Source organism: Ranitomeya variabilis, chromosome 2 (genome assembly GCF_051348905.1).
Source record: "Ranitomeya variabilis isolate aRanVar5 chromosome 2, aRanVar5.hap1, whole genome shotgun sequence".
Lineage (NCBI taxonomy): Eukaryota > Metazoa > Chordata > Amphibia > Anura > Dendrobatidae > Ranitomeya > Ranitomeya variabilis.
This window is the reverse complement of record NC_135233.1, coordinates 379,360,232-379,386,095: the sequence shown is the minus strand read 5'-3', so window position 1 is coordinate 379,386,095 and position 25,864 is coordinate 379,360,232. Positions and strand designations below refer to the sequence as shown.

Genomic DNA, 25,864 nt, shown 5'->3' with positions numbered 1-25,864 from the left:
GGGGCAGTATACAAAGAGAAGAGGAGGGGGCCTAGGACTGATCCTTGAGGAACCCCAACAGTAAGGGGAAGGTGAGAGGAGGAGGAACCAGCAAAACATACAGTGAAGGATCGGTGAGAGAGACAGGAGGAGAACCAAGAGAGAACGGTGTCCTTGATGCCGATGGAGCGGAGCATAGTGAGGAGGAGCTGATGATCCACAGTGTCGAATGCTGCGGAAAGATCCAATAGAATTAGCATGGAGTAGTGACCATTAGATTTAGCTGTTAGTAGGTCATTAGAGACTTTAGTGAGGGCAGTTTCAGTAGAGTGTAAAGAGAGGAAGCCAGATTGAAGAGGATCGAGAAGAGAGTTATCTGAGAGATAGCGGGTAAGACGGGAGTGGACCAGGCGTTCCAGGAGTTTAGAGATGAAGGGAAGATTAGAGACAGGTCTATAATTAGCGGCACAGTTTTGGTCGAGGGAGGGTTTTTTAAGTAATGGATGTATGATGGCATGCTTAAATGAAGAGGGAAAAATACCGGAAGTGAGGGAAAGGTTGAATATTTTTGTTATGTGAGAGGTGACAGCCGGGGAAAGGGACTGGAGGAGATGTGACGGAATGGGGTCACTGGTGCAAGTGGTCGGGCGAGAAGATGCAAGGAGCCTGCTTACTTCTTCTTCAGTAACTGGTTCAAAGTCAGAGAGTGATATTACAGTATCTCTGTGTATGTGAGAAGGAAGAAGAGGAGATGATGCTGCAGTATCTCAGTGTCTGTGAGAAGGAAGAAGAGGAGATGATATTATAGTATCTCTGTGTCTGTGAGAAGGAAGAAGAGGAGATGATATTACAGTATCTCTGTTTCTGTGAGAAGGAAGAAGAGGAGATGATGCTGCAGTATCTCAGTGTCTGTGAGAAGGAAGAAGAGGAGATGATGCTGCAGTATCTCTGTGACTGTGAGAAGAAAGAAGAGGAGATGATGCCACAGTATCTCTGTGTCTGAGAGAAGGAAGAAGGGGAGATGATACTGCAGTATCTCTGTGTCTGGGAGAAGGGAGATGGGGAGATGATGCTACACAACCAACATCGGCGTCCTCACCTGCAGAGTGTGATCAGACTTATCGCCATGATGGAGTTCCAGAATATGGAGGGATCTTTCTTCTCTTGGATCCAGTCTGTCATCTTTCCTGTGTACGATGGCAGAACCATTTCACCTGGTACATGGGACACATGGAGCCACACGTTATAATCATGGACGGATCATCCACACTAGTATTTTATATAGTAGAGGAGTATACTGGACTGTGCTAGATAAGGGGATTGTCCAGTATCTCTGTTAGAGGGGATCCTTGACAATATGAAGATGTTGGACCTAAGCAATCAGCTGGGTAAAATGGATATTTTGAACAGTAAGTGTTTAATTTGTCTGCACTGCCCCTACAGGATAAATGAAGCATTACACAAATACAGTTCAAATGAATGGTTTATCGGTGTAACGCGGGTCCTCCAGATCAAGAGCTACTCTATGTAACCACTCTGTGCTCCGAATAATGAGGGTCCTGAACAGAGGACCCCCTTATTTAGTCAGAATTCCCCAATAGGGTGTATGGAAATGGGATTTAGAGTGATGCTGTCAAGTAATTTTTACTGTACAATGAATGCCATAAAAACCATTTTACCACACTGAATTTTCCCCCCATTTTTTACTACATTATGCGGTAAAATGAATGGTGTAATTCAAAACTAGAACTCGTCCTGCAATAAAAGAGCCATGGGGACAGAAACGTAAACAAAGTTTTGGCTCTTGGAACAAAAAACCTAAGTGCAAAAACGAAAATTGACAGCGTCCCTAAGAGACTGAGAGGCAGATACCAGAGAACAATACTCACTCCATGAAGACAGCACCAGAAACATGGACACCCACAGGAACCGCCACCCGTAGGGCCTCAGAAGGTTCAGTAACCTCCAAACTGAGGCCGGCGACTCCTTCACGTCCTCCTTGTCTTCATCCTCCAGGAAGAGTTGGTGCCAGACGAGGGTGGATGTCACCGTCATGAGGTACGAGTAGAAGGACAGGTCAGCATGCCCAGATCGGTGCAGGAGATCGGCGCTGACCCGTGGTAACAGGACAGCAGTGATGGTCGCACAACATGGCACCAGCAGGGTGAGGACGGCAGAGGACAGCAGTAATGGACCCCCCTGTAACCAGGGGGGCAGTTTTGATATTCGTCCCACCGCACGAACGCCAAGTATCAAGATAACCAGTCGTACCAGGCCCAGTACCCATGTCTGGAGGAGGTTTGGGGGCAAAAGAAGGGTCAGCAGGTGCAAAGTGGCATAGTCCACCCCGAGGAAGCAGCACAATGAGCAGACGGGATGCATCGCCTGATAACAGAGAGAAAATAGCACGAATAAGACTGTGATTATGTGACCATAGCGGAATATAGATAATGAAGGCGTCATGGAGGGACAGAGGGAGCCATCTCCTTCCAACTCACCGCCTAGATGCAGTGGTCAGCAGTTAGTGCAGTAGCTAAGGGGTTAAACTCCCAAAACCAGTGACGGTGGTATAACACAGCCCACAGACACACTATCACATCACAGGACAGGGTGATGGTACATCAGAAAAAAACTAATTTAATGATGCCTGTGGTACAAGGTGGTGATCAAGTGATCACAGGTTCAAGTACTAATAAAAGATGCAAACAAAATTGTTAAAAATATTTTTTTTAGAAATAGCAAAAAAAATCAACGCTCATGTCACATAATGTAAAAAAGTAGAGTTGAGGAAAAAGATTTATGGGACCCCGATCCTATTGGTGGTCCTTGGCCACCAGACCCGAGTCCTGTGGACCTTGTCCTACCTGTTGGCATATTTTCTGGTTTGTGAGCTCGGGGTCATGTCATGACATCTCCTGGCCGTCCAATTAGAGGAACTGTGTATGACGGTAGGTAGTGACCAAGGACCACCAACATGACTGCTGGGACCACCAACAAGGCTGCCGGGAACACTAACGTGACCGATGGGGCCACTAACGTGACCGCTGGAACCAATGTGACAACCAACGCAATTGCTGAGACATCAAGAAGTCTGGGACCACCAATGTAACCGCTGGGACCACCAACGCGACTGCTAAGACCGGGGGCCTACAAAGCTTTTTTGCTCAACTCTTAGAAATGATGAAATGAATACATCTGACATCGCCACAATGGCTACTAATAAAGCATAATGGGGAACACCTCGCCCCCCCCCAAAAAAAAAAATGGTATAAAGAGATAGGAAAGTCTGAAGGACCCCAAAAATAGTGTAAAGAAAAACTACAAATTAATCAATAAAGTGCATAAATGCGGCCTCCCCCGTATCACCACACGGCTGATGTCCGGCGGTCGCTCACCTCAGCTCGGTGCGATCCTCTCTGCCTCTGATCCGATGTGATCTGCTGCTGTGCGGACGCTCAGAAATCCCCGGCGCTTCCCGGAATCGCTGCTGTGACAGGAGATCGAAAGTGAAAGTTACCGGTAATATAATACAATGTAACACAGACGCCTCATAAGCCGAGGAGGACCGACACCCGGGCAGCGACATCTGAGGACGGACACCCGGGCAGCGAAACACGAGCACCGACACGGGAGGACCGCCACCCGAGCACCGACACCCGCAACATCCCGGCCCAGTCACAGCCGCAGCATCCAGAGCTGCAGATTCGGGAGCAGAAGCTCCGCGCAGACGGCGCCACGGACGCAGTGAGTACAGACAGTGTGCACTACAACTCCCGGCAGGGTGTCATTCACTGATAATCACCTGTCTATGTCCCGATCAGTCCCGATATGATGGATGGTAAATAATCACGAGAGTTCAGCTACTTATCCGTCAGTGCCCAGAGCTGGAAGGGATTTTCCACATGTTAACTTATATAGAATTTATTTTCTTAGTATATAAATAAAACTAAAAAATATATTTGCTGGGGCAAAGTAATGCACAAACAGAAAAGCAAGTAGATAGGATATATATATATATATATGTGTGTTCGTTTCGTTTTAAGTCACCTTTTTATTTATATTATACTGGGTTGGAATAATCCAAAAAGTAATAGACAAAAAGCAACTAAATAAAAAATAAAGCAAAAACAGCAATACACTGGAACGTTAGAAAATATACAAACATAAATATCAATATATCTATATTATTTACAACTTTTTGCTTACATATAAAGAAATAATAAGTTTATTTATATAGTACCAACATATTCCACAGAGCTATATTTATACATAAATATAGATATATCTGTACATATGTAAACATTTATGAAGCAAATAGTAAGTAATATATAAATCTATTTCTTTTTGTATATTTCTAATGTTCCAGCGTATTGCTGTATAATATTCAGACAGCCCCAGGTCCGTCCTCCAGAGACACGACCGCTCTCTTTATCCCCTTCCCTTGTGTCCTCCACGCACCGTCAGTCCTCCGCTTTATAATCAGCCGTCAGGAGATCAGACGCCATGTTCAGTGTCACCAGCTTTCATTTTTCGTGCTTCCATTTTTTCCTCCCCTCATTCCCAGAGCCATAATTTTTTTTTCTTATTTTCATAGTAGTGATAATAAAGCGTCATTCTGCCATTGTTTAATATGGTATAAATATAACCTGGCCGCATGATTCTCTAGTCCAGCGCAATTACTTCAAAACCAAAGTTGTACAGATTTTTTTTTAATTTAAATGGTTAAAAAAATTAAATAATTAGAATTTTTTTCTATTGTGTTACCACTTTCTAAGACCTGGATCGCTTGTGTAAGGGCTCGTTATTGCGTGGCGAGCTGTTATTTTTATTGATACAGTTTTAGGGTAAATACGTTTTGATTGCTCATTATTGCAGAGATGTAGAGACACAAATAAACAAACAAACAGCAATCCTGCTATTTCAAATTTTTCTCTTTATGGCGTTTACCATTCGACATAATTAACTTTATGTTTTGATAGATTGGACTTTTGCAGACATGGCGATAGTGACTATGGTTATTTATTTTTTAATTTCTTTACCAGTAAGAAGGTTGAAAGTGGTGATTCGAGTTATTATTTTTATTTATTTTTTATTTTTTTAAACTTTAATTTTTAGTTCCCTTAAGGGACTTAAACCTGCGATTGATCCCTTGTTCCATATACTACTATGGTACTGTATTGCAGAATCTAGCTTTATTAATTACCTTTTATGGAGTCCAGCTATAAACTTCACAGGTCCAAGATGGCAGCCATGGAGGACTTTAGTAGGTTCCTGGATTCTATGACAACCCATTGGCCTCCCTCAATTTCTTTGCATGGGGCCAATGGGAGCTGACAATTGTGTTCTTTAAATGCTGCTGTCAGTGATTGACAGCGGCATTACATGGTTTAAACAGCAGCGATCTGAGCTTGCAGTTGTTACAGGCAGATGTTGGCTGTGTAATACAGCTGCCATCTCCCGGGTATAACGCGGGTCCAGCTCCTGAGCCTGCTTCATACACTGGCATTCAATGTGCGACTTGCTATTACATCACACTGGGAAGAGGTTTACCTCGGAGCAGGATTTAGCAGGTTGGAAAGTGGGGTGGTGTCCCTACCGACCCCCATCGGACCCCCACAACATGATTGAGGTGGGCCAGTGGTATTTTCATGGCCACCAGGAGACCCCCATGTTTGACACCTCTGAAGCCCAGTCTGTAGTCTGTGAACACGATAAAAAATCTGAATAAAAATGGCAGAATTGCTCTTTTATGGTCTTTTCTCATCCCAAAAAATGTAATAAAAAGATGAGAAAGTTGTATGGACTCCACTATGGTGATGAAAAAAACTACAGCTCATGCAGCAAAAAAACAAGTGCACAGAAAAATAAAAAAGTTACTTGAGAAGTGAGGAGGAAAAATGGAAAGTGAAGAGCGGCCTGTTCGCACTGATCCATGGTCCCACATGAAGCTTGGAGGATGACGCCATTTATTTTGCCATAAAATGTATTAAAATCAGGAATAAATTTCTACTTGGGGCGAAATATATATATATTTTTTTCTGGTGCTCATTTTGTGTTAAAAAGACCAAGTAGCCATATTCTGCTGGTCGGAATGATTACGGTAATGCCAAATATTTTTTTTCATGTTTTATGGTTTAAATTTTTTTTTTTTATTTAAAAATATCAACATTTTCTGATTTGATGGAGCGGAACGAGGCTTTTGTTGTTTTGTAGAACTAGTTCAATTTTTTTTTTTTATGGGAATACTAATATCACAGACGGCTGTAAAATTTCCACTCTCCTACTCATATCAGTGCCAATATGGAGGAAATAGGCCCCTGGCTTCTTTGGCAACACCATCAGCACTGCATAATCGCAGGGGCCTAGCACTCCGCTCTAACCCCTTTATATGACGCGGTCATGTTTTAGGCTACTTTCACACTAGCGTTAACTGCAATACGTCGCAATGCGTCGTTTTGCCGAAAAAACGCATCCTGCAAAAGTGCTTGCAGGATGCGTTTTTCTGCATTGACTAACATTAGCGATGCATTTGCGACGCATTGACACACGTCGCAACCATTGTGCGACGGTTGCACCGTGTTGTGGCGGACCGTCGGGAGCAAAAAACGTTACATGTAACGTTTTTTGCTCCCGACGGTCCGCTTTTTCCGACCGCGCATGCGTGGCCGGAACTCCGCCCCCACCTCCCCGCACTTCCCCGCACCTCACAGTGGGGCAGCGGATGCGCTGGAAAAATGCATCCGCTGCCCCCGTTGTGCGGCGGAGACAACGCTAGCGTTGGTGACCTCGGCCCGACGCACTGCGACGGACCGAGCCCGACGCTAGTGTGAAAGTACTGTGACATTTCTGGGGTAAAACTGCGGCCATAGGAACTAGATGTGATCTCTGGTGCCGCCATGTATGGAGTGGGATCGGCCTCACAAATGATCTACAAGTCCTAGGAGGAGGCGATGTGACGTCCATATTCCCTAAACATGTTGCCTCCCTCTTAGAATTGTATTAATCGTTAGTGACGGGTTGATATCGATGCTTGTCAACAAAATGGCCGCTGATACATCTTAAAATGGCTGCTCATGAATATTCATGAGAGGCTTCGCCTTTCTTACAGACAATAGCACCTGGTCATGTGACCTCACCTTCTTGGAATCTGACTAGTCAGATCTCTCACGGCAGCTGTAACCTGGAGACATGGGCCGAAGCTTCCTGCTCACACGCTTCAAAGTGAAAGTTACTGAAAAATGTGACAAAGAGGAACTAAAATCGAGTAATTCTTCACATAATGATCGTCCGCAAGGGAAAGTGTCTGAAACTGATTACATCCCGAAAAGTGCTGACAAAAACCCTTTAACTGACCCTTTAACCACCATATTTTTTTTTAAATTTTCAACAATTTTTTTTTAAACATATATATATATTTTTTTACATTTTTATCCATTATGGTGGGAGTTGACCACAGAAGCATTAACATTATATACTGCCTTTCTCCAGGGATTTATTCCTGTTTTGTAGAACTTAAGCTGGGCCTAATGGTGTCACCCCCACATGCCAAAACTGTGACTTTTCTTAATGACAATAAATGATATGGTTGCCCATAATCATCACTGTGTCATAACATCACAGGTGCACTCCATTTGTCTAACCGCTTAGGTACAGCGGACAATGTAGGTTGCAGCATCTGACAGGTTGAATAACTGGTGATGGGAGGGACGCCTTTTGCGCTTATGCCATCTCTGTGCTATGCATATACAGCACAATGCGCTAAATATATAGGCACCAGGGGGTTAAATCCCCAATTGTAATGCAAATTTTCACTCACCCTGACCAACCTTTTAACGATCCCACTATTAGGACAGTTCTTTAAAATTGTTATATGAGATAGTGGAGACTATAGAGTGCGGCATGGTGTCTGTATGCTGCTGCACATCCCATGCTGGGGCATGGTATGTAACGAGCTATTGGCCCATAGAGGTTCCTAAAGGATGAAATCTCACACAGACTTTAAAGTATATAGCCAAATCTTGTCACAACCATCTACACAATGGCATCCAATAAAGCAGCCATGATTTTTTCTGTTGTTTTTTTTATTTTGTACTGAATCCTACAGTAATATATCTATATGAAATCATACAATTGGAACCCTATACTGTGCCCATGCGAGGCTATAGGATTAAAGTTCTTATGCCCACATTTTTTAACATTTTATTGTGATTTTTTTTAAAGAGGAACCATCACAGGGTAAAATGTGTGTGGTTTTTTTTTCTTATTTTATTTCTGCTACTCTTGGAGCACCCCAAGGGCTGTGGGGTACTCGGTACCGGGTCCTTCGGTTCTCACGGGGGATGTCACGGTGCCTGACCCGGTCCATGGCCCTAGGGACGTCCGTTGTAAATGGGGAAGGTCTTTAAAGGAATATGTTCGTGACGCCACCTGTGGTATTCGGTCAGTACGACCGACGCTGCTGTAAGGGGTCCGCTAGGGTGATGTTATGGCAGCTAGATGGTATACCTTCCCACAGGTGAAGTGTATCCCCAGGGCTTCCCAGTGTGTAGATGGTGGATGGTGTAAGGCGCAGTGAAGAACGATGACACAAGGTTGAAGTCTCTTTACCTTTACTGAAGACTTCAGCATCCGCAGTCCAGAGCACCAGATCACAGGGCAGGCAGAGTCCGGCCGGTCTGAAGGCAAATCCAGAGTCCCCATATCCAGGTGGAAATAAGTAGCCTTCCTCTAGCGCCTGGGTGTTTTAGTACCTTATTGATGAGCCTTTCATAAGGTCCTCACAACTGTTGTAGACGTTCTAGATGTTATGTCTCTTTCTCTGTCCCCCTGATGGTAAGGATAGGACAAACCTGTATGAATGATGGCCTGAAGCTTTTTACAGGGATTCTAGCACGCCCCGGCCCCCACAAGTTGCCACCATGCCTCCTGGGTATAGGTCGGGCAGGTAACATGGAATTATCTGTCCTGCCGGTCTCTGGAGCAAAGCATGGAGACGGTTGCTCCCTCGGTTTTCCGGCTACCGGATCCTGCGCCTCAGAAGGAGGCAGCCTTTGCAGGGCAGAACTCCTTCTGGTTTCCTCTCCTTTTGCTATGACTTTGTTTCTCACCCTCTACGATACAATTCGCTGTTCTTGTCTCTTTCTTAAGATGCTGCCGCACGTCGGGCCGACGCAGCTCTGTGGCCTTCTGTCTAGGCCTCTGGCAGGATCCCACCCCTGTCAGGGACCACCCTGTCAGCAGCTATTAGATGTTCCTCCTTTCCCTCTGTCTGCCTGACAGGTGCTGCCTGGGTGAAGCCCAGTAAGCTTCTGACTAACTTTCTATCCAGACCACCAGTTTTACCTAATTGTGAAGAGTGCCCTAATAAATAGAAGCATGGCTCCCCCTGGTGAACTGGAGTGTGAAGTGTAGTGTATGGTTTGTGATACCTGATAAAGAGATCTCCTTTATTGCCTTCAGACGTAACATCACTCCCCCTGGTGGAAGAATGACATTACTGCAACGACCAGGACCCTGGGGCGGTGCACTCTCCTGAGTAATCCATTTTTTTCCATATGTAAATCTGCCGAGCGGCCTAAAGACACACCCCAGAGGAATCTGTGAACCACACCCCCCTTCTAAAGACTATAAAACTTGCCACTAAATAATGCAGCCCTTATCTCGGGAACCGTATGCCAGATTTAAAAAAAATCAAACAGAGGAAAACTCAAAGTAGAAGTGGGATTTAAATAAGAACAAAACCGGCTACTTCTGATCTAGTGAGGGGGCCCCTTTTAAGGATGATAGTGCAGAATGGGACTCAAAACAATTTAATGAGAAAGTGAAGGACGATCAATGCCCACAATGAGCTCCTAATATTGATACAAAATGTTGATTGGTGCCCAGTTAAAGACCCTTTAAATGTGTTGATGCAAAGTCAAACTGCAAATTCTTGTTTGGGCTCATTCACACGACAGTATTTTCCATCCGAGTGATGTCCATGAAAACACAAATGGCCCGATATTATACAATGGTGTAGTGCTGATGAGCGTTTTTTTCACTGACTGAATCTGCATGTGAAAAAATGGCAGCATGCACTGGTGTCTTCTGTAAATCGGATGACAATCAGCCTTTCAAGTCTATGGGTGCGTGAAAAAAATGGGATGCCATACTTCAGTACAGATTTTTACAGATACATTACAATTCTGTAACATAGGAAACTGCAATGATTAATATCTTTTGCTGTATTTTTTACAGCAGAAGATATTAATCATTGCAGTTTCCTATGACGGATTGTATATAGATGACAAGTGAGAAAAAAATCGTCCAAGTTTTCTGAATGAAACTCTGATTTTTTTATATGCTCATGTGAACCTGCCCTTTGGCCGATTATTGGGCTGTGTTGAGGGGCTTTATACAGTTGTGGCCAAAAGTATTGACACCCCTGCAATTCTGTCAGATAATACTCAGTTTCTTCCTGAAAATGATTGCAAACACAAATTCTTTAGTATTATTATCTTCATTTAATTTGTCTTAAATGAAAAAACACAAAAACAATTGTCCTAAAGCCAAATTGGATATAATTCCACATCAAACATAAAAAAGGGGGTGGACAAAAGTATTGGCACTGTTCGAAAAATCATGTGATGCTTCTCTAATTTGTGTAATTAACAGCACCTGTAACTTACCTGTGGCACCTAACAGGTGTTGGCAATAACTAAATCACACTTGCAGCCAGTTGACATGGATTAAAGTTGACTCAACCTCTGTCCTGTGTCCTTGTGTGTACCACATTGAGCATGGAGAAAAGAAAGAAGACCAAAGAACTGTCTGAGGACTTGAGAAACCAAATTGTGAGGAAGCATGAGCAATCTCAAGGCTACAAGTCCATCTCCAAAGACCTGAATGTTCCTGTGTCTACCGTGCGCAGTGTCATCAAGAAGTTTAAAGCCCATGGCACTGTGGCTAACCTCCCTAGATGTGGACGGAAAAGAAAAATTGACAAGAGATTTCAATGCAAGATTGTGCGGATGTTGGATAAAGAACCTCAACTAACATCCAAACAAGTTCAAGCTGCCCTGCAGTCCGAGGGTACAACAGTGTCAACCCGTACTATCCGTCGGCATCTGAATGAAAAGGGACTGTATGGTAGGAGACTCAGGAAGACCCCACTTCTTACCCCGAGACATAAAAAAGCCAGGCTGGAGTTTGTCAAAACTTACCTGAAAAAGCCTAAAACGTTTTGGAAGAATGTTCTCTGGTCAGATGAGACAAAAGTAGAGCTTTTTGAGCAAAGGCATCAACATAGAGTTTACAGGAGAAAAAAAGAGGCATTCAAAGAAAAGAACACGGTCCCTACAGTCAAACATGGCGGAGGTTCCCTGATGTTTTGGGGTTGCTTTGCTGCCTCTGGCACAGGACTGCTTGACCGTGTGCAAGGCATTATGAAGTCTGAAGACTACCAACAAATTTTGCAGCATAATGTAGGGCCCAGTGTGAGAAAGCTGGGTCTCCCTCAGAAGTCATGGGTCTTCCAGCAGGACAATGACCCAAAACACACTTCAAAAAGCACTAGAAAATGGTTTGAGAGAAAGCACTGGAGACTTCTATGGTGGCCAGCAATGAGACCAGACCTGAATCCCATAGAACACCTGTGGAGAGATCTAAAAATGGCAGTTTGGAGAAGGCACCCTTCAAATATCAGGGACCTGGAGCAGTTTGCCAAAGAAGAATGGTCTAAAATTCCAGCAGAGCATTGTAAGAAACTCATTGATGGTTACCGGACACGGTTGGTCGCAGTTATTTTGACTAAAGGTTGTGCAACCAAGTATTAGGCTGAGGGTGCCAATACTTTTGTCTGGCCCATTTTTGGAGTTTTGTGTGAAATGATCAATGTTTGGCTTTTTGCTTCATTCTCTTTTGTGTTTTTTCATTTTATGAAGATAATAATACCAAAGAATTTGTGTTTGCAATAATTTTCAGGAAGAAACTGAGTATTATCTGACAGAATTGCAGGGGTGTCAATACTTTTGTCCACAACTGTAGATGTCTCATACACTCATCATTTTTAGAGTTTCAGAGCTGTGTTCTCCCGTCAGCTTCTGACGCCGGCGTTAGCGTCCATGCAGTTGCTTCTGCTTCCTTGAGACTTGATGCTGGATTTCAGCCAGAAAACTTATCAGGATTTGCAGAGTCAATTTGTAAATGATGAGGACTGATGAGGGCGGTGTCTTCTGAGGACCATTGCTGGATGGAGCTTTAGGTTATATTTACACAATGAGGATTTTTCTGAAACTAAAATTCTGATGTTGCTTCTGTATCGCATGAGAGGATGTTTACAAATGAGATTTGAGTATATGGGAAAGTCCTGTACATATCTGTGACTATTTATGCTGTGAATGAGCCCATAAAGGTGGGAAAATTGCTTTGAAGGAAATTGTCATCCAGGTTCTGCTGCCCTATCCATGGCGAGTGGTGGAGACCCCGATACCAGCTCTGGGTTACTTAGTCATTGATATTCCTGAGCTGTGGATCTCCCCATCCTTCTGCGGCTGATTGACAGTCTTCACTCTATACTGTGTATAATGCCGCCTTTATACTTCCGATCTATGAAACATGGACTGAGTTTGAAGAGGAATACTCGTCCTGACCACTGGGTCTCCTGACCAGAGTTATCTGCCTCATATATACATACGAGAAACCCTGCGGTCTGGCCGGGTACACTGCTCTGATTATGGTCCGTGAAACTGGAGAACACTGCCTGTCAGGGAATGGGGTGGACCACCACTCATGAACATCGTGGGCTCGGAGTGTAGGCTGAAAGCTCCTGCAAGACTGCTAGTAAATGACCAGTGATGGAAACTGGGCCTCTGTCACTACTTTATGCTGTGCTCAGATCCATTTACAGGGATTTTTCAGGGCGTAAAATTCATTTTTTAAAGGGCTCAGTTGTAACGCTGCCTTTTCTCGCCATTACTACTGGAGATGGGTTGAGACTAGTAGAGACCTTCAAAGACTGAGGAAGTTTCGGAGCGGGCAGTACAGTGGATCGGTGAGGGTCAGTTTTCTACCTTAACATTTTTTTATCCCCCGGACAAACTTCTTAGGGCTGCATATACGTTTTCAAGAGTTACAGCTTTGGTTCGGACTTTCTGTTATTGTTTTGCTGATCCTATGAGTTGCAGTAGAGTTTACTGTACATTAGGCCTCTAACTTGTGTCCTTTCTCTTTGTAGGTCTCCGCGTTACTCTTCAGCCTTCAGAATGATTTCCTTATGTTTTCTTCCGCTTCTCATCTTGCTGGACTCATCACTCACATACATAATATCCAGCCTTGTCTTCAGATATTATCCTGTAGATCTCCTTCTCGCGGTGTGGCTGGTCTACCTTATTAAAGCTCCGATACTTATAGTGATATCCAACCTCCTGCCTCGTCCACGCTGGATCTCCTCCCGCTTGCCCTTCGCTCTAACCCTTGGCTTTGCGCCTCCTTTGTACCAGACCCTCAGGTTCTTTCTCACCTCTCAGTCTCCGGAGTTATCCTCTGTTTTCTCCAGCTCTCTGCTTTACCATCTGCCTCTGCCATTGTCATGTATGGTTTGGGATCTGATTTTACCTCCCAGTAACACAAAGGAAACTTCCGGCAGAGATGAACGAGAACAGACAGACAAGAAGAATTTTACTAGACTTGTTAAACTTTCCAAGCGGGATTGGCCGTACCTGTCCTCGGCCTTTGTCTTCCTTTTTCTGGCTTTGACATGTAAGTTTTGCAAAATAATTTCATCTTTTCATGTAACTTTTTTTTTTCTGCTAAATTTCTACAAAAGGCAGGGAATGGAAATCCCCACAGAGCAAAGGGGAGAGGCTCCTGCTGCAGCCATTTGTCTTACAAGAGAAAAATAACTGATCTCCTGGGAGAGTCTCTCCATGTTAATAATGGAGAAACATAGGATCTTCCACGTTCTGTAATATAGTTCTGTTTTTCAGCCGATCATTAGTCATCCGATGACACGACAGTATTTATATGTGAAGAGGTAGTTGTATAAAGAAGGAATCTGATAACAGGGTTAGAAATGGTCAGATCATTTCAAGAGGTTGAATATTTTGTTTAGACTGAAAGATACTGTATGGAAAGTTCTGTTCTTCTAAGGAGTAAAGTAAATATCTTATCGTTCACAGTTGAAATGTGGGTTCCTTACTACATGGGACGGATGATTGACAACTTGTCCAACAACTACAAGGAGGCCGAGTTCCTGGAGGCTATAATTTATATGGCTGTGTTGACCATCTCCAGGTGGGTGAGAAACACGGCAAAGTCAGAACCTCTAGATTTCTTGGACCTCATGATTAAACTAGAGAACACAGAAATTCAAGGTCAACAGTCAGTTATCAGCTGTCATTTTTCTTGTGGAGGCTTGACAATGAATGGCTGATATAAGTACTTTTTTGTGTGCTTTACTTTTTAGTAGAGTTGGGCAGAAGGATTTGCATGGCCCTCTAGTTCAGTCGGATACCTGTGGATGAATGACCCCTTCCAGTTAGTTAGATTAAGATTGAGAAGGAGTAATTGTGAGGGAATGTTTTCTTTGTGCATCATGATCGCCTGATACCTGTGGATGGATTACTCCTTCCTGTCAGGATGGTGGAGGTGCAGGAATAGCGGGGAAGGTTTTCTTGGTGCACCTTGGCTCCATTGAAACCTGTGAATGGATGGCCCCTCATTGTCAGGCTGGTGGAGGTGCAGTAATGGTGGGGAAAGGTTTTCGTGGCAGGAGCCACTGATACCTGTGGATAGTACTTGGACAGCAGTAGGACCTACTTGAGTACTGTGTCTGATCCTCTGTTCATGGCGGCTGTTTGCTCTATGGCAGAAGGACAATGCCTCAAGCCACAAGGGCCGTTAGTCATGGTTTACATCCAGAAATATGGCAGTGAGTTTTTTCTTCTTTCTGACCTTTAAATTTCCCAGATCTTAATCCTTTAGAGCATCTCTGGGACAAAGTACAACGGGCCGTAGACAGCCTGTCAGTACCTCCATCTAATGATTTAGTCCACATGACTGATATTCTGACAGAACGCTCTAATCACCGCCCTAGTGGGTTTTGTGCCACCAGAAATCGCTGACGGCAGAAAGTCTAAGGCACTACTAGATGGGTGTCAGTAATAAACTGGCCATTTATTCTATAAATATTTCTACACGTGTGTGGATCCAGACGTAATATAGGCTATTGATACATTCCTTTCTCTTTATTTAGCACTATTTCTGCAGGCTGCAGAGGAGGACTCTTCATATTCTCCATTTTTCGTCTCACCAGACGTCTGCGACGTCTTCTTTTCCGCGCGTTCATTAGACAGGACATTGCCTTCTTTGAAACCACTAAAACTGGTAACGTATGATACTGTAACTTGTGAGACACACAACCTTGTATACACATATGTTGTGAATTGTATTTCTTGGCTCCCTCTTGTGATCACTAGCGGTATGACACTTGGATTGCCTTTCTCCAGGTTTGTACCCACCTGGTTCGTTAGGCCTTGGGTGTTCCTATTTAGACTTCCTGGAAACTCAGTCTAGTGCCTGGAATCGATGTAATCAGTCTATGTCCGTTTGCTCCTGTCTCCTGGTCTCCTGCTTTTTGCAAGATAAGCTAAGTCCTGCTTTCTTATTTGCATAACTGCTATTTTGTTCCAGCTTGTTACAATGTGATTCCTGATTTTTGCTGGAAGCTCTAGGGGGCTGATATCCTCCCCCCACACCGTTAGTCGGTGCGGGGGTTCTTGGATATTCAGCGTGGATATTTTTGTAGGGTTTTTTGCTGACCGCATAAGTCCTCTTCCTATTTTCTGCTATTAATTAGTGGGCCTCACTTTGCTAAATCTAGTTCATACTTATGTTTGTCTTTTCTTCTTACCTCACCGTTATTATTTGTTGGGGGCTTGTATCATAACTTTGGGGTCCCTTCTCTTGAGGCAAGTGAGGTCTTATTTTCTCTGAAAGGGTTAGTTAGTTCTCCGGCTGGTGCGAGATGTCTAGAATCAACGTAGGTACGTTCCCCGGCTACTGTTAGTTGTTGTGTTAGGATCAGTTATACGGTCAGCCAAGTTACCACCTCCCTATGAGCTAGATTTTGTTTGCGGACTTAGCTGGAACTTCAGCGATCCTCTACCACTAGGATCACAACACACATATGTCCTAGGGAACTGCTATGGGGGCAATCACTGTGCCTGACACGCTGTAAGGCTACTTTCACACTTCCGTCTTTTGCCAAGCGTCACAATGCGTCGTTCTGTTGGAAAAAAACGCACTGGATGCGTCGGTATTTGGCGTTCAAGGGAACGTTTTTTCGTACGTCCTGCATTTTTAACTGCGCAGGCGCGGCCGGAACTCCACCCCCTTCTCCCTGGGACTTTACAACGGAATTTGCACAATGTCCGTCGGTACGTCGTGCTGACGCTTAGCGACAGCCGAGTACCGACGGATATGTGAAAGAAGCCTAAGAAGATATTCGCTATCTTGTCATCAGAAAGGCTTGAGATTAGAATCTAGAATTTTTATGTGTCCTTTATTGTCATTGATTTTATTATATATCTATATCTATTGGTTTTGGTTTACATAATAATGGAGTCACAGCAGCTTGCTCCTGCATTCAGATGGGAGGTGCTGATCAGTTTTTTGTTTTTAGGTGAATTAAATACATGCAATATATACTGTATATGTAAAATAAAAAATGACCTAGTTTGCTTTTTTGGGTATAGACTTTGAGCAATAATACTCTATATCCTCCAACAGAAGCCTCTGATACATGTCGCTACATAGACACAGAGCCGCAGACATCGCCCAGTGAATCCCATTGTAATAAAACATTTAGCCTGAGTAAACTACCATTTTTATTTCGGGGTCCTAATCAGTCTACTCTTTCCTAAACAGCAAAAATAAAAAGGAAAGCCCCCCCATACCGGCCCACTGGATGGCAAAATTACACGCTTACGACTTAGGCTGACTGTATGGGATGGATAAATTTGGCACGTGTGTCATAAGCATAAATATCAAATGAAAACCCACAGCGATCCCTTGATCACAAACAATATTAAGCTCATATTACGTTTTACAGAACATTAGGCCTCGTTCAGACATCTGTTATTTTAATGTACAAGAAAAATTGATCGAGCTTCATGAGTTGTTTTTAACAGTATGTTTTAATTAGTGTTTTGTCAGAATTTCATCACTTTTTCTCTGATGAGAAAAAAATAAAAAAGTTTCTCTAACTTTTCCTATCTATCCATCCATGAAAAATGGACACCACTTGGATGACATGCGCTCTGATATTTTCATGGACCATAGAGCTTGGATCGATATCGGACGAGTCGCCACAATTTTGCATGGACCACAAAATTGCAGACATGTGAACAACATGGATGTTGTCTCTTCAGACAAGAAGATGAGTAGAACTCTAGTGCCACCTATAAGGAAGTCGTAATCCTACAAGTCAATATCGACTCTTAAGGAGCCTTGCCACATGCCTTAGGATGAAAGTCAAAACCAAAATCTCAGTTTGCAGACACTGTGTTTCGGGGTACTGCCCCTTGTCAGTGCAAAGTGTGAGATCTGGGTTGGCTGGGTGAGAGGCGTCCAACCGGGATCCAACGGGTAACGTTCCACCTTGCGGAGATGGATAGCACTCGTATGTGAAAAACTGACGTGTGAATGAGCCCTTAGAAATGAGTTAATGCACATTTTATTCTTCTCCGACAGGTGACATCTCCTCTCGACTATCAAACGACACGTCTCTTGTGAGTCGCTCTATTGCAGCCAATGTGAACATAACCCTACGGACATTGATAAAATGCGTTGGTCATTACCTCTTCATGTTTTCTCTGTCTTGGCGTCTTACACTCCTCACCTTTGTGAGCATGCCACTAATTTCCATCGTTCAGAGCATATACAACAAATATCACGAGGTACGTATATGTGCGGGGACGGGGCTCAGTTCACTGTATGTAATATATAATAACCATTCCCTTATGGGTCTATAATCATTGCACCTAATACTATTGGTTATATTTATTATGCTTAATTGTTTATGGGTAAATAGACAAACTGCAGATTTTGTGCGGATTTTCACGACAGATTTTATTCTTTGAAATTGACATCAAAATCTGCATGTAACGTGGATTTTATTGTAGATTTGCTATGAAATCCATAGCAGAAAAAGTTTACAGCCTTCACTTTTCATCAGACTTTTTGAATGTATTTTATTTGCTTATTTTTATTTTTGTTACCATGTTTAGACAATTGGGGTATGGTCACAGAGTGTTTTACGTGAATTTTGAAGCAGATCCACTTCCAAATCCAATCCAAAAAGTATTTAAAGAGTATTTTAAGTGGATTTTAATGTGGCTTTTTAAGTGGATCATTTTCAAGATCCATGTAAAAAAACCCTGTCTGTGAACGTGCTCTTATTAGGTCTCGTGCACGTGGTCGTCTTAGGGCTCCATATCATTCGGAGCTGGCATAAGGCTCCCATAAAGGGGCATAATCAGAGCAATAAAGACCAATAGTAACATGTAAAATACTTTGGTTACATAAAAAATGGCAGCAGAGCCTTCCCACAATGTATAGTAGATCTGAACTGTTTTCAACTTTTTTTTGGAATATAACCTTTTGACCACAACCAACAAAACCACTGGTGTGAAAAAAGGAAAAAAAAAGGTTTATAGTGATCCCATGCATTACTTGACACCATTTCAATCATCTGAGCTATATGATGAAACTGTGTGGACTGTACAACACAGGCGCTTCACAGGAAAAGAGACAAACTACTATCACAGTTACTGATGATAATTAGACAGCTCCTGTCATACAGTTATTATGTAGAAGAGGGAAACATGTTTTTACTTGAGTGTTTAAAGTATTCTTTGCACAAATATGTATTTTCTAATCTACAAAATTGACTGACTTATTTTTTTTATTTTTTCTCTCAGGATCTTGTGAAGAAGGTGCAGGATTCGATTGCCCGGTCAAGTGATCTCGCAAAAGAGATTATTGAGTCAGTTAAAACTGTGCAGAGTTTTGCTGCTGAACAAGAAGAAGTGAACAGATATGAAGAGTCCCTAAAAAAGACTCACAATCTGCAGATGTGGAGGGACATGACCACAGCTCTGTATCTCCTGTTAATAAGGGTGAGCAAACACGTCTTATTCTTGGTGATTACCGTACATTGTGTGTGACGAGATGGCTGCCTATATTCACACTTGTTGGATAGGACATGTCTTTCGGCTTGGCTTCCACTGTAGAATTTGCGTGAAATCCAACCACAGTCCACATCTGAGAAGTGCAAATCCACAGCAGAACAGGAGCAGAAATCCTACCTGACCATCAAATTTCTGCTACAAATTTTTGCTTCTACATCCACAAGAACATTTGTGAGGTCAGACCCTGATAATGAGGAGACGCCGGGCTCACAATCTCTGTTCTTGGATGGGACTGAGGTCCGGGCTCTGTACGACCACTCATATTCCCCCTCCTTGTCTGTATGGACCTTGTGCACTTTGCGCAGTCATGGGGAACAGAAAAGGTCGAACCCCAAACTGTTCCCACAAACCTGGGAGGATTAAGAATTCCCTTCACTGGAACTTAGAGACCGAGGACGATGCCTGGTAACATCCCCATAGCATTATCCTCCACCACCATCTGCACAATGCATTTAAGGGGTAACGTTCTCATCTTCAACGTTGGATGTGGTCTCAGCCACGGCGAGAAAAAAAATGACCTAAATGTGACTGATAGCTGTGCTGATTAGCTGTGTACCCTGACAATAAAGACGCTTTTCTTCCCTTCAGATTATCAATCTGGGGTCGCAGGTCTCCATGTTATGCTATGGACACACATTAATCCTTGAGGGAGAGATGACCACCGGGGCGATGGTGTCCTTCATCATCTACCAGATGGAGTCTAGTGACTACATACGGGTACGAGACCAAAGAAATCACAATGGTGCATGTTTTCTAAAGTCAATAAATATATGTTCACAGCTTTATACACCGCATAGTGACTGTTCTCTGGTACTGCAGCCCTGGTCGGTACATTAGTACACAAGACTGGCCACTACGCAGTGGGATACCCCCGCTATGGAGCACTGGCACGTGTCACTGGTGTTGACCTTTTCTCCTCCATTGTTTTTAGGGCCTTATTCACATGCTCAGTGAGATAACCCATTCCGCAGGAGTCGCCTCCAAGATCTTTCAGTACCTGGATCGGGAGCCTAAGATATCCACATCAGGATCACTTTGCCCAAAAGATTTACGTGGTGAATTTGAGTTCAGGAACGTCACATTTTATTATCCATCCCGTCCAGACACCCCAGCCGTGCAGGTGAGTGTGCGCAACACACAACACCTCGTATTTTATACACCTTACATAATGACATCTATCTCCTGGCCCCCCACACACGTACACGCTCAATCAGTAGTGGAAAACTCCTTCAAATGAAGAACAGTTTGTGAGCCAAAAACTACGACTCGTTACTGAGTTGAGCCCAATGATCCTACTCACCATAGAGAGCCGGCGTTCCCATCACATCCACCAGTTATTGTGGCTTGCCAATAGAGCTCATACTGGAAAGAAATAGTATTAGGCTGGGCCTCATAAATAGCTATGTGTGAAGAGGGCTGGCTGACTGCTTATATCAGCAGCCAGGCCAGCCCCCTACTCTATGTGTTGGCTTTGTTAGAGAAGGGGGCTGGCTTAGCATTCACGTGAGCAGTTTGCCCCTCCACACATCTCCGCTGGGTTCTGAGATCCAGGACCTTTTTCAATGTACAATTAGTAAGTTCCATCCCGCGTCTCATTGTATGCGTCACTTTGATACCTCACATACTTTCCATACGTGTCCTGTTCTCTCATCTCCCCTATCATTTATTTTACGTCTGACAGGACTTATCCTTCAGTCTTCCCCCGGGAAACGTCACCGCTCTTGTTGGACTCTCAGGAGGGGGGAAGACGACCTGTGTGTCCCTCCTGGAACGATTCTACGAGCCCCAGAACGGGGAGATCCTTCTCGATGGGAGACCGCTGGCTGAGTACGACCATCAGTATCTGCACAGTAAGGTAGGACTGGTATCAAAGCACAGATATCCGGAGCATCAACCGCACACAAACCTCCAGCAGCTGATGGTCATTAATTTATATATTAATGTTTCCAGCTATGATCCTCACTATGTCATCCAGAATATTGTCCGCCCCCAGGATCACCTGCTTTATATCACATATTTCATGGAACCTTCATATTTATACATGGATGATGTTACTGATTGTATACGCTTCATTTATACTATCTGCTGGTTCTGTGCTTAGCGCTCCTTTAGTTCTGGGGCTCATTTATCGCAATTGTCCTTCAGGGAAAGCCTCGCTCCATTGTCACCACTGTCACCAGTATCAGATCGGTGGTGGTGCTGGGTGTCGCCTCTTCCTAGGTCTCGTAGCCACGGGATGTAGATTGTGTACAGAGCCGGAACAGCTGGGTACAATGTGTTATGGCCGTTCTCTGTACTGCAGCTCGGCTGCCAATAACGTGAATGTGATCTGAGCTGCAGTACCTGAAACCCGCCATAACTCGGTGTAAGGAGCTGTGGCCTTCATAGCTCTGTACACGGTGTACTTGACAAACAGCTTATCGGTGGTGTATCAATCGGATATTGATGATCTATCTCAAGGAAAACCCATCATTTTCATAATTCTGGACATAACCTTTAATAATAATAAAGTAATCGTTGATCAATCTTTGTAATGTTATGAATCTTTGTAATATACTCCATTAGTTTATGTTACTTCTTTCTGTCTTGGTCACCACGCTGAAAGTGCTGGTTTGTCTGCCCAGTTCATGCAGTCTTGGTAGCTGTTATTACAGCAGAAAAAGGGGCAGCAGTGTTTACCTGCCCGGGTCTCAGAACGAATGCACTCAGCATGCAGCAAAGCCATGGAGGATGTTTAGCTTGAGGACCCTTGACACGGGGTGTGAGCTTACATATCTTGTCAAAAATATTGACCAATCCCTCATATATTATGTACTATATATATTTTTTTGCAATTTCTTTTTCAGGGTGCAGCCAGGCCCAACGTTTTTGGCCTTGTAAACGAGGGTGTCAGCACGGTGATAAAGAAAGAATGAATTTAAATAAGATAATTGAGTATATAACAAAGATTCATAACGTTACAAAGACTGATCAATGATTAAATAAATAATAATAATTTTATTTCTATAGAGCCGACATATTCCGCAGCACTTTACATTTAGAGGGGACTTGTACAGACAATAGACATTACAGCATAAACAATAATCACATAAATCAACACATACCAAGAGGAGTGAGAGCCCTGCTGCTCGCAAACTTACAAAAACAAAATAGTTTAGTTACTTTAATATTAAAGGGGATAGGTTGATATTTTAATATTAAAGGGGATGGTTCTTCCTTGGGATAGGTAAAAAATATCCAATTGATGCCCCACACAGCCATCAATAAGCTGTTTGTCAAGATTCATAACTTTACAAAGGCTGAGTAATAATGAAATAATAATAAAAAAAAAAGTTTCGTTACTCTTTAATAGAGATGTACAACCTCGAACTCAAAACAAAAACTCTGAACACAGATTTCTCCCGGAAGTCCATTGCAATGTTTGGCGTTTGGGGGGAAGTCCGGAAAGGGAGAGGAAGAGAGAGAGAGGGAGAGAATTTTCTAGCTCAAAAGTTCAGGTCCCCAATGTTTTCATTGGTTCTGGTTCCATTTTGGATACAGTTCTGGTACCCGTTCCAAACTTTGGAATAAAGTTCGGGTTGGGTACCAGAACCCAAACTTCCACAGGTCCGCTCATCCCTACTCTTTCGGCATGTTAATGAGATATTTTTAATTCTAAGTAGCTGCAAACAATATACTGATAATGTTCCCTCTAGGTGGCGCTGGTCGCCCAAGATCCTGTTTTATTTGCTGGAACAATAAAAGACAACATCACTTACGGACTCATCAGCAAAAGCAACGAGCAAGTGACAGAGGCAGCAAGGAACGCGAAGGCGGAGAACTTCATCAGCGACCTGGAGCAGGGCTACGACACAAGTGAGTGATACAAGCATTACATTCCACAGCCGAGATAAAAGATTTTTATTTATATTTTTTTACTTTTCACATGTTATTTCCTTAGTTTTTGTAATACACTATCATTACGGTGCACAGTGCATTAAGTATGAACGCCTTCCTGATGCAGGACTTAATAGCACTTGCTACATTGGGTCTCCATGTATGCAGCAGGCTCTGTAGCTGCGTTACACAGCCAGCATCTGCCACTAACAGCAGCGACCAGCTACCCCTGATCACTGTTGTTTAATTATTTACATGCTGCTGTCAATCACTGGTGACATTGTTACATTCATAAAAGTCTAATCTATCAAAATAAAAAACAAAATGAACCCATACAGAGAAAAAATATTGAAATGCCAGATGTTGTTTTTCATCCGTTACTCCATACACAGCACTGGCCACATATCTAGAGGTAGGCAGTTGTCTCCTATCAGGAGGCCTCATGTACATCAGGTTCTCCCACTTTCTGGCAAAAATCATCAGGTTTTTACCGTAACGGTTCTGTCCCCTATCTACATTATTGTGCAGCATTTTCACATCTGACTCTTGTTTTGACTTTTTAATCAGATTATTCTTATATTCTTTGATACAGAAATGTGATTTCCTGTTTCCACAGATGTTGGAGATAGCGGGGCTCAGATGGGGGCCGGGCAGAAGCAGCGCATCGCCCTCGCTCGGGCACTCGCCCGGAAACCTAAGTTACTTATTCTAGATGAAGCTTCCAGTTGTCTGGATGTAGAAACGGAGCACGAGGTGCGGTACGACACCGGCCGGATCGGGGGGCTGCGGGCTGTTACTGTCCATCATTAATATATGTGTCCTCCACAGATCCAGCAGTCGGTGCAGAATATCCCCGGCCTCTCCGTCCTGATCATCGCTCATCGGCTGCGCACAGTGCGAGACGCGGACCAGATTCTAGTTCTGGACGGAGGTCGGGTGGTCGAGCGCGGAAATCACACAGAGCTGGTGAAGAACGAGGAGGGAGCTTACTATAAACTCCTGAAGAATGGCGACTGAACCTAAAGCAGAGGAACATGGAGGAAATATTCTATAGATGTGGACGATGAAGTAATCCCACGGACCACACATAAATTATGTACATGTCCGAGACACGTGATGTAACAGTCACCGTCATCTCTTCCATCTTCTCCAGCTTTGCTCGTCCGCTCCTCCTAACCTGCTGCAGCTTTACATTAGGCCCCATTTACACCAGTAGATAATCATGTAAGGAAATAAACGATCTGATGGCAGATAAGGATTTATAATGACGAGAATTGATAAGGTTCCATCACGTAATCGCGGCATCGACCATCGTTCACAGACGCCATTGTCCCATGTGGAGCCGCCAGAGATGTAGCCCACGTGGACCTTCCTCCTGCCATCTCCTGGGGGCTTTTCTGTAACATACTCTAAGGTCTGAGATGCGCAGTGACTTTACCCCATTACGCCTCGTGGTATTTTGTATTATAGGAATTGTGTGAGATTTGTGATTTTCTTGAGTAGAAGTTCCACAAACTTTGGCAATAAACCCACATGCAGTATTCGATATTCCTCAGACTTCTTACATCACACCTGGCCGGCGATCATGCATGTGTCTCGGCAGGAGTGCTGGTCGTAACTTTACTGGTACCGATCACTTCCGATACAGAAGGACGACCCCTCATTCATACACATGAATATTTGGCTTGGCCGACTGATTGTGTTTTCAACGGGGATAGACGAGAAAATAACCATATACAATGAACTCGTGTAATGAGCCATTCACGTTGCACGGGGGCGGAACAATCGGTTATATGGCCATATTGTCCCCATACAATTGCAAAAAATCAGCAGCACATGCTGTCTACATGTGTTACCGATGATTCACATGCCAACATAAAGGATTAGCGGCATGATGACACACATCCATGGTGTAGATCAAGCTTTTTTATGAGTGTTCGCCAGTTATCGGCCCATGTGATTGGGCCTTGAAAGGCTTTTTTTTTTTTAACTTAAATACTAAAAAATAATTTTTGCAAAATGCTGAACTGTTTATTTTTTGGCACATTCAACTTTGATGAGGTCTGCAAGGTCAGAAAAAGCAGGTACAAAAGTTCAAATCTTCCCCATCAGATCGTAATAAGGGGCCGACTGACGGATTCTCATATAACTTTCTGACGCCAGAGACTATAGAAGGCAGACGATGCTAAATGGTTAATTAAACCCAATTGCAAAAATAATTAATAGACCCAATTACATGCATAGAAGAAAAAATGTCCTCAAAGGAGAATCACCACATTGTTCAGCAGAACAGAGAAATGGTGCAGGCAGCGATTCCTTGCACACAAACAGCTGATATGTCTGAACCCAGAAATAAAGAAAAAATTTATGTTTTCAATATTTATTTTTTAAAGGCGGAAAAAAGTTAATTTTCACCTACATCCTGAGATCCAGGAGACATCGTTAATAACTGACTCTTTTGATCTCAGTCTGTATTGTTCTATTTCTGAATAGAACATCTGATATTTTTCTTGTATTCGGCTTTTTCTTGGTTTTGCATTGCAGAAAATGTGACAAAAATAAATAAAAAATTGGAAAAAAAGTTTTGTGTTAATAGTTATTTGGGTTATTTTTTATCCATATGGTGGAAATCTGTAAAAAAAAATCAAATAAAACCCATCTTGTTTCATGTTTCTTACGCCGGCAAAGAATTCTTCTTTTTTTGTAATATATTTAATTTTTAGATGTTATAGTGATACAAACAATATTTGTTTTTTAGGTCCTTATTTATTTTTACAAGA

At 43.2% G+C, this 25,864-nt stretch overlaps 2 protein-coding genes across 3 annotated transcripts in view; one reads left to right on the top strand and one right to left on the bottom strand.

Moving 5' to 3' along the window:
• The window catches only part of TAP1 (transporter 1, ATP binding cassette subfamily B member), a 30,215-nt gene extending 26,730 nt beyond the window's left edge, over window positions 1–3,485 (bottom strand). The window contains exons 1-3 of the mRNA XM_077286130.1: window positions 3,375–3,485; window positions 1,869–2,364; window positions 1,079–1,193 (exon numbers count right to left, since the gene is read on the bottom strand). Of these exons, the coding sequence (XP_077142245.1) occupies window positions 1,079–1,193; window positions 1,869–2,361 (608 nt within the window). The 5' untranslated portion in view covers window positions 2,362–2,364; window positions 3,375–3,485. The remainder of the gene's footprint in view (window positions 1–1,078; window positions 1,194–1,868; window positions 2,365–3,374) is intronic.
• Window positions 3,437–25,665, top strand: TAP2 (transporter 2, ATP binding cassette subfamily B member). 2 transcript variants are annotated; one of them, XM_077286132.1, is made up of 12 exons: window positions 3,437–3,723; window positions 13,193–13,716; window positions 14,136–14,250; window positions 15,212–15,342; window positions 17,710–17,915; window positions 18,939–19,136; window positions 19,797–19,925; window positions 20,140–20,328; window positions 20,890–21,063; window positions 22,904–23,063; window positions 23,701–23,837; window positions 23,913–25,665. In XM_077286132.1, exons 2-12 carry the CDS (start codon window positions 13,221–13,223, stop codon window positions 24,099–24,101), a joined length of 2,124 nt encoding a protein of 707 aa, XP_077142247.1. In that variant the 5' UTR covers window positions 3,437–3,723; window positions 13,193–13,220; the 3' UTR covers window positions 24,102–25,665. The 2 variants fall into 2 exon arrangements, with proteins under 2 accessions (XP_077142247.1, XP_077142248.1); XM_077286133.1 differs by lacking the exon at window positions 3,437–3,723 and adding an exon at window positions 7,234–7,243.
• The last annotated feature ends 199 nt before the right edge of the window (window positions 25,666–25,864 follow it).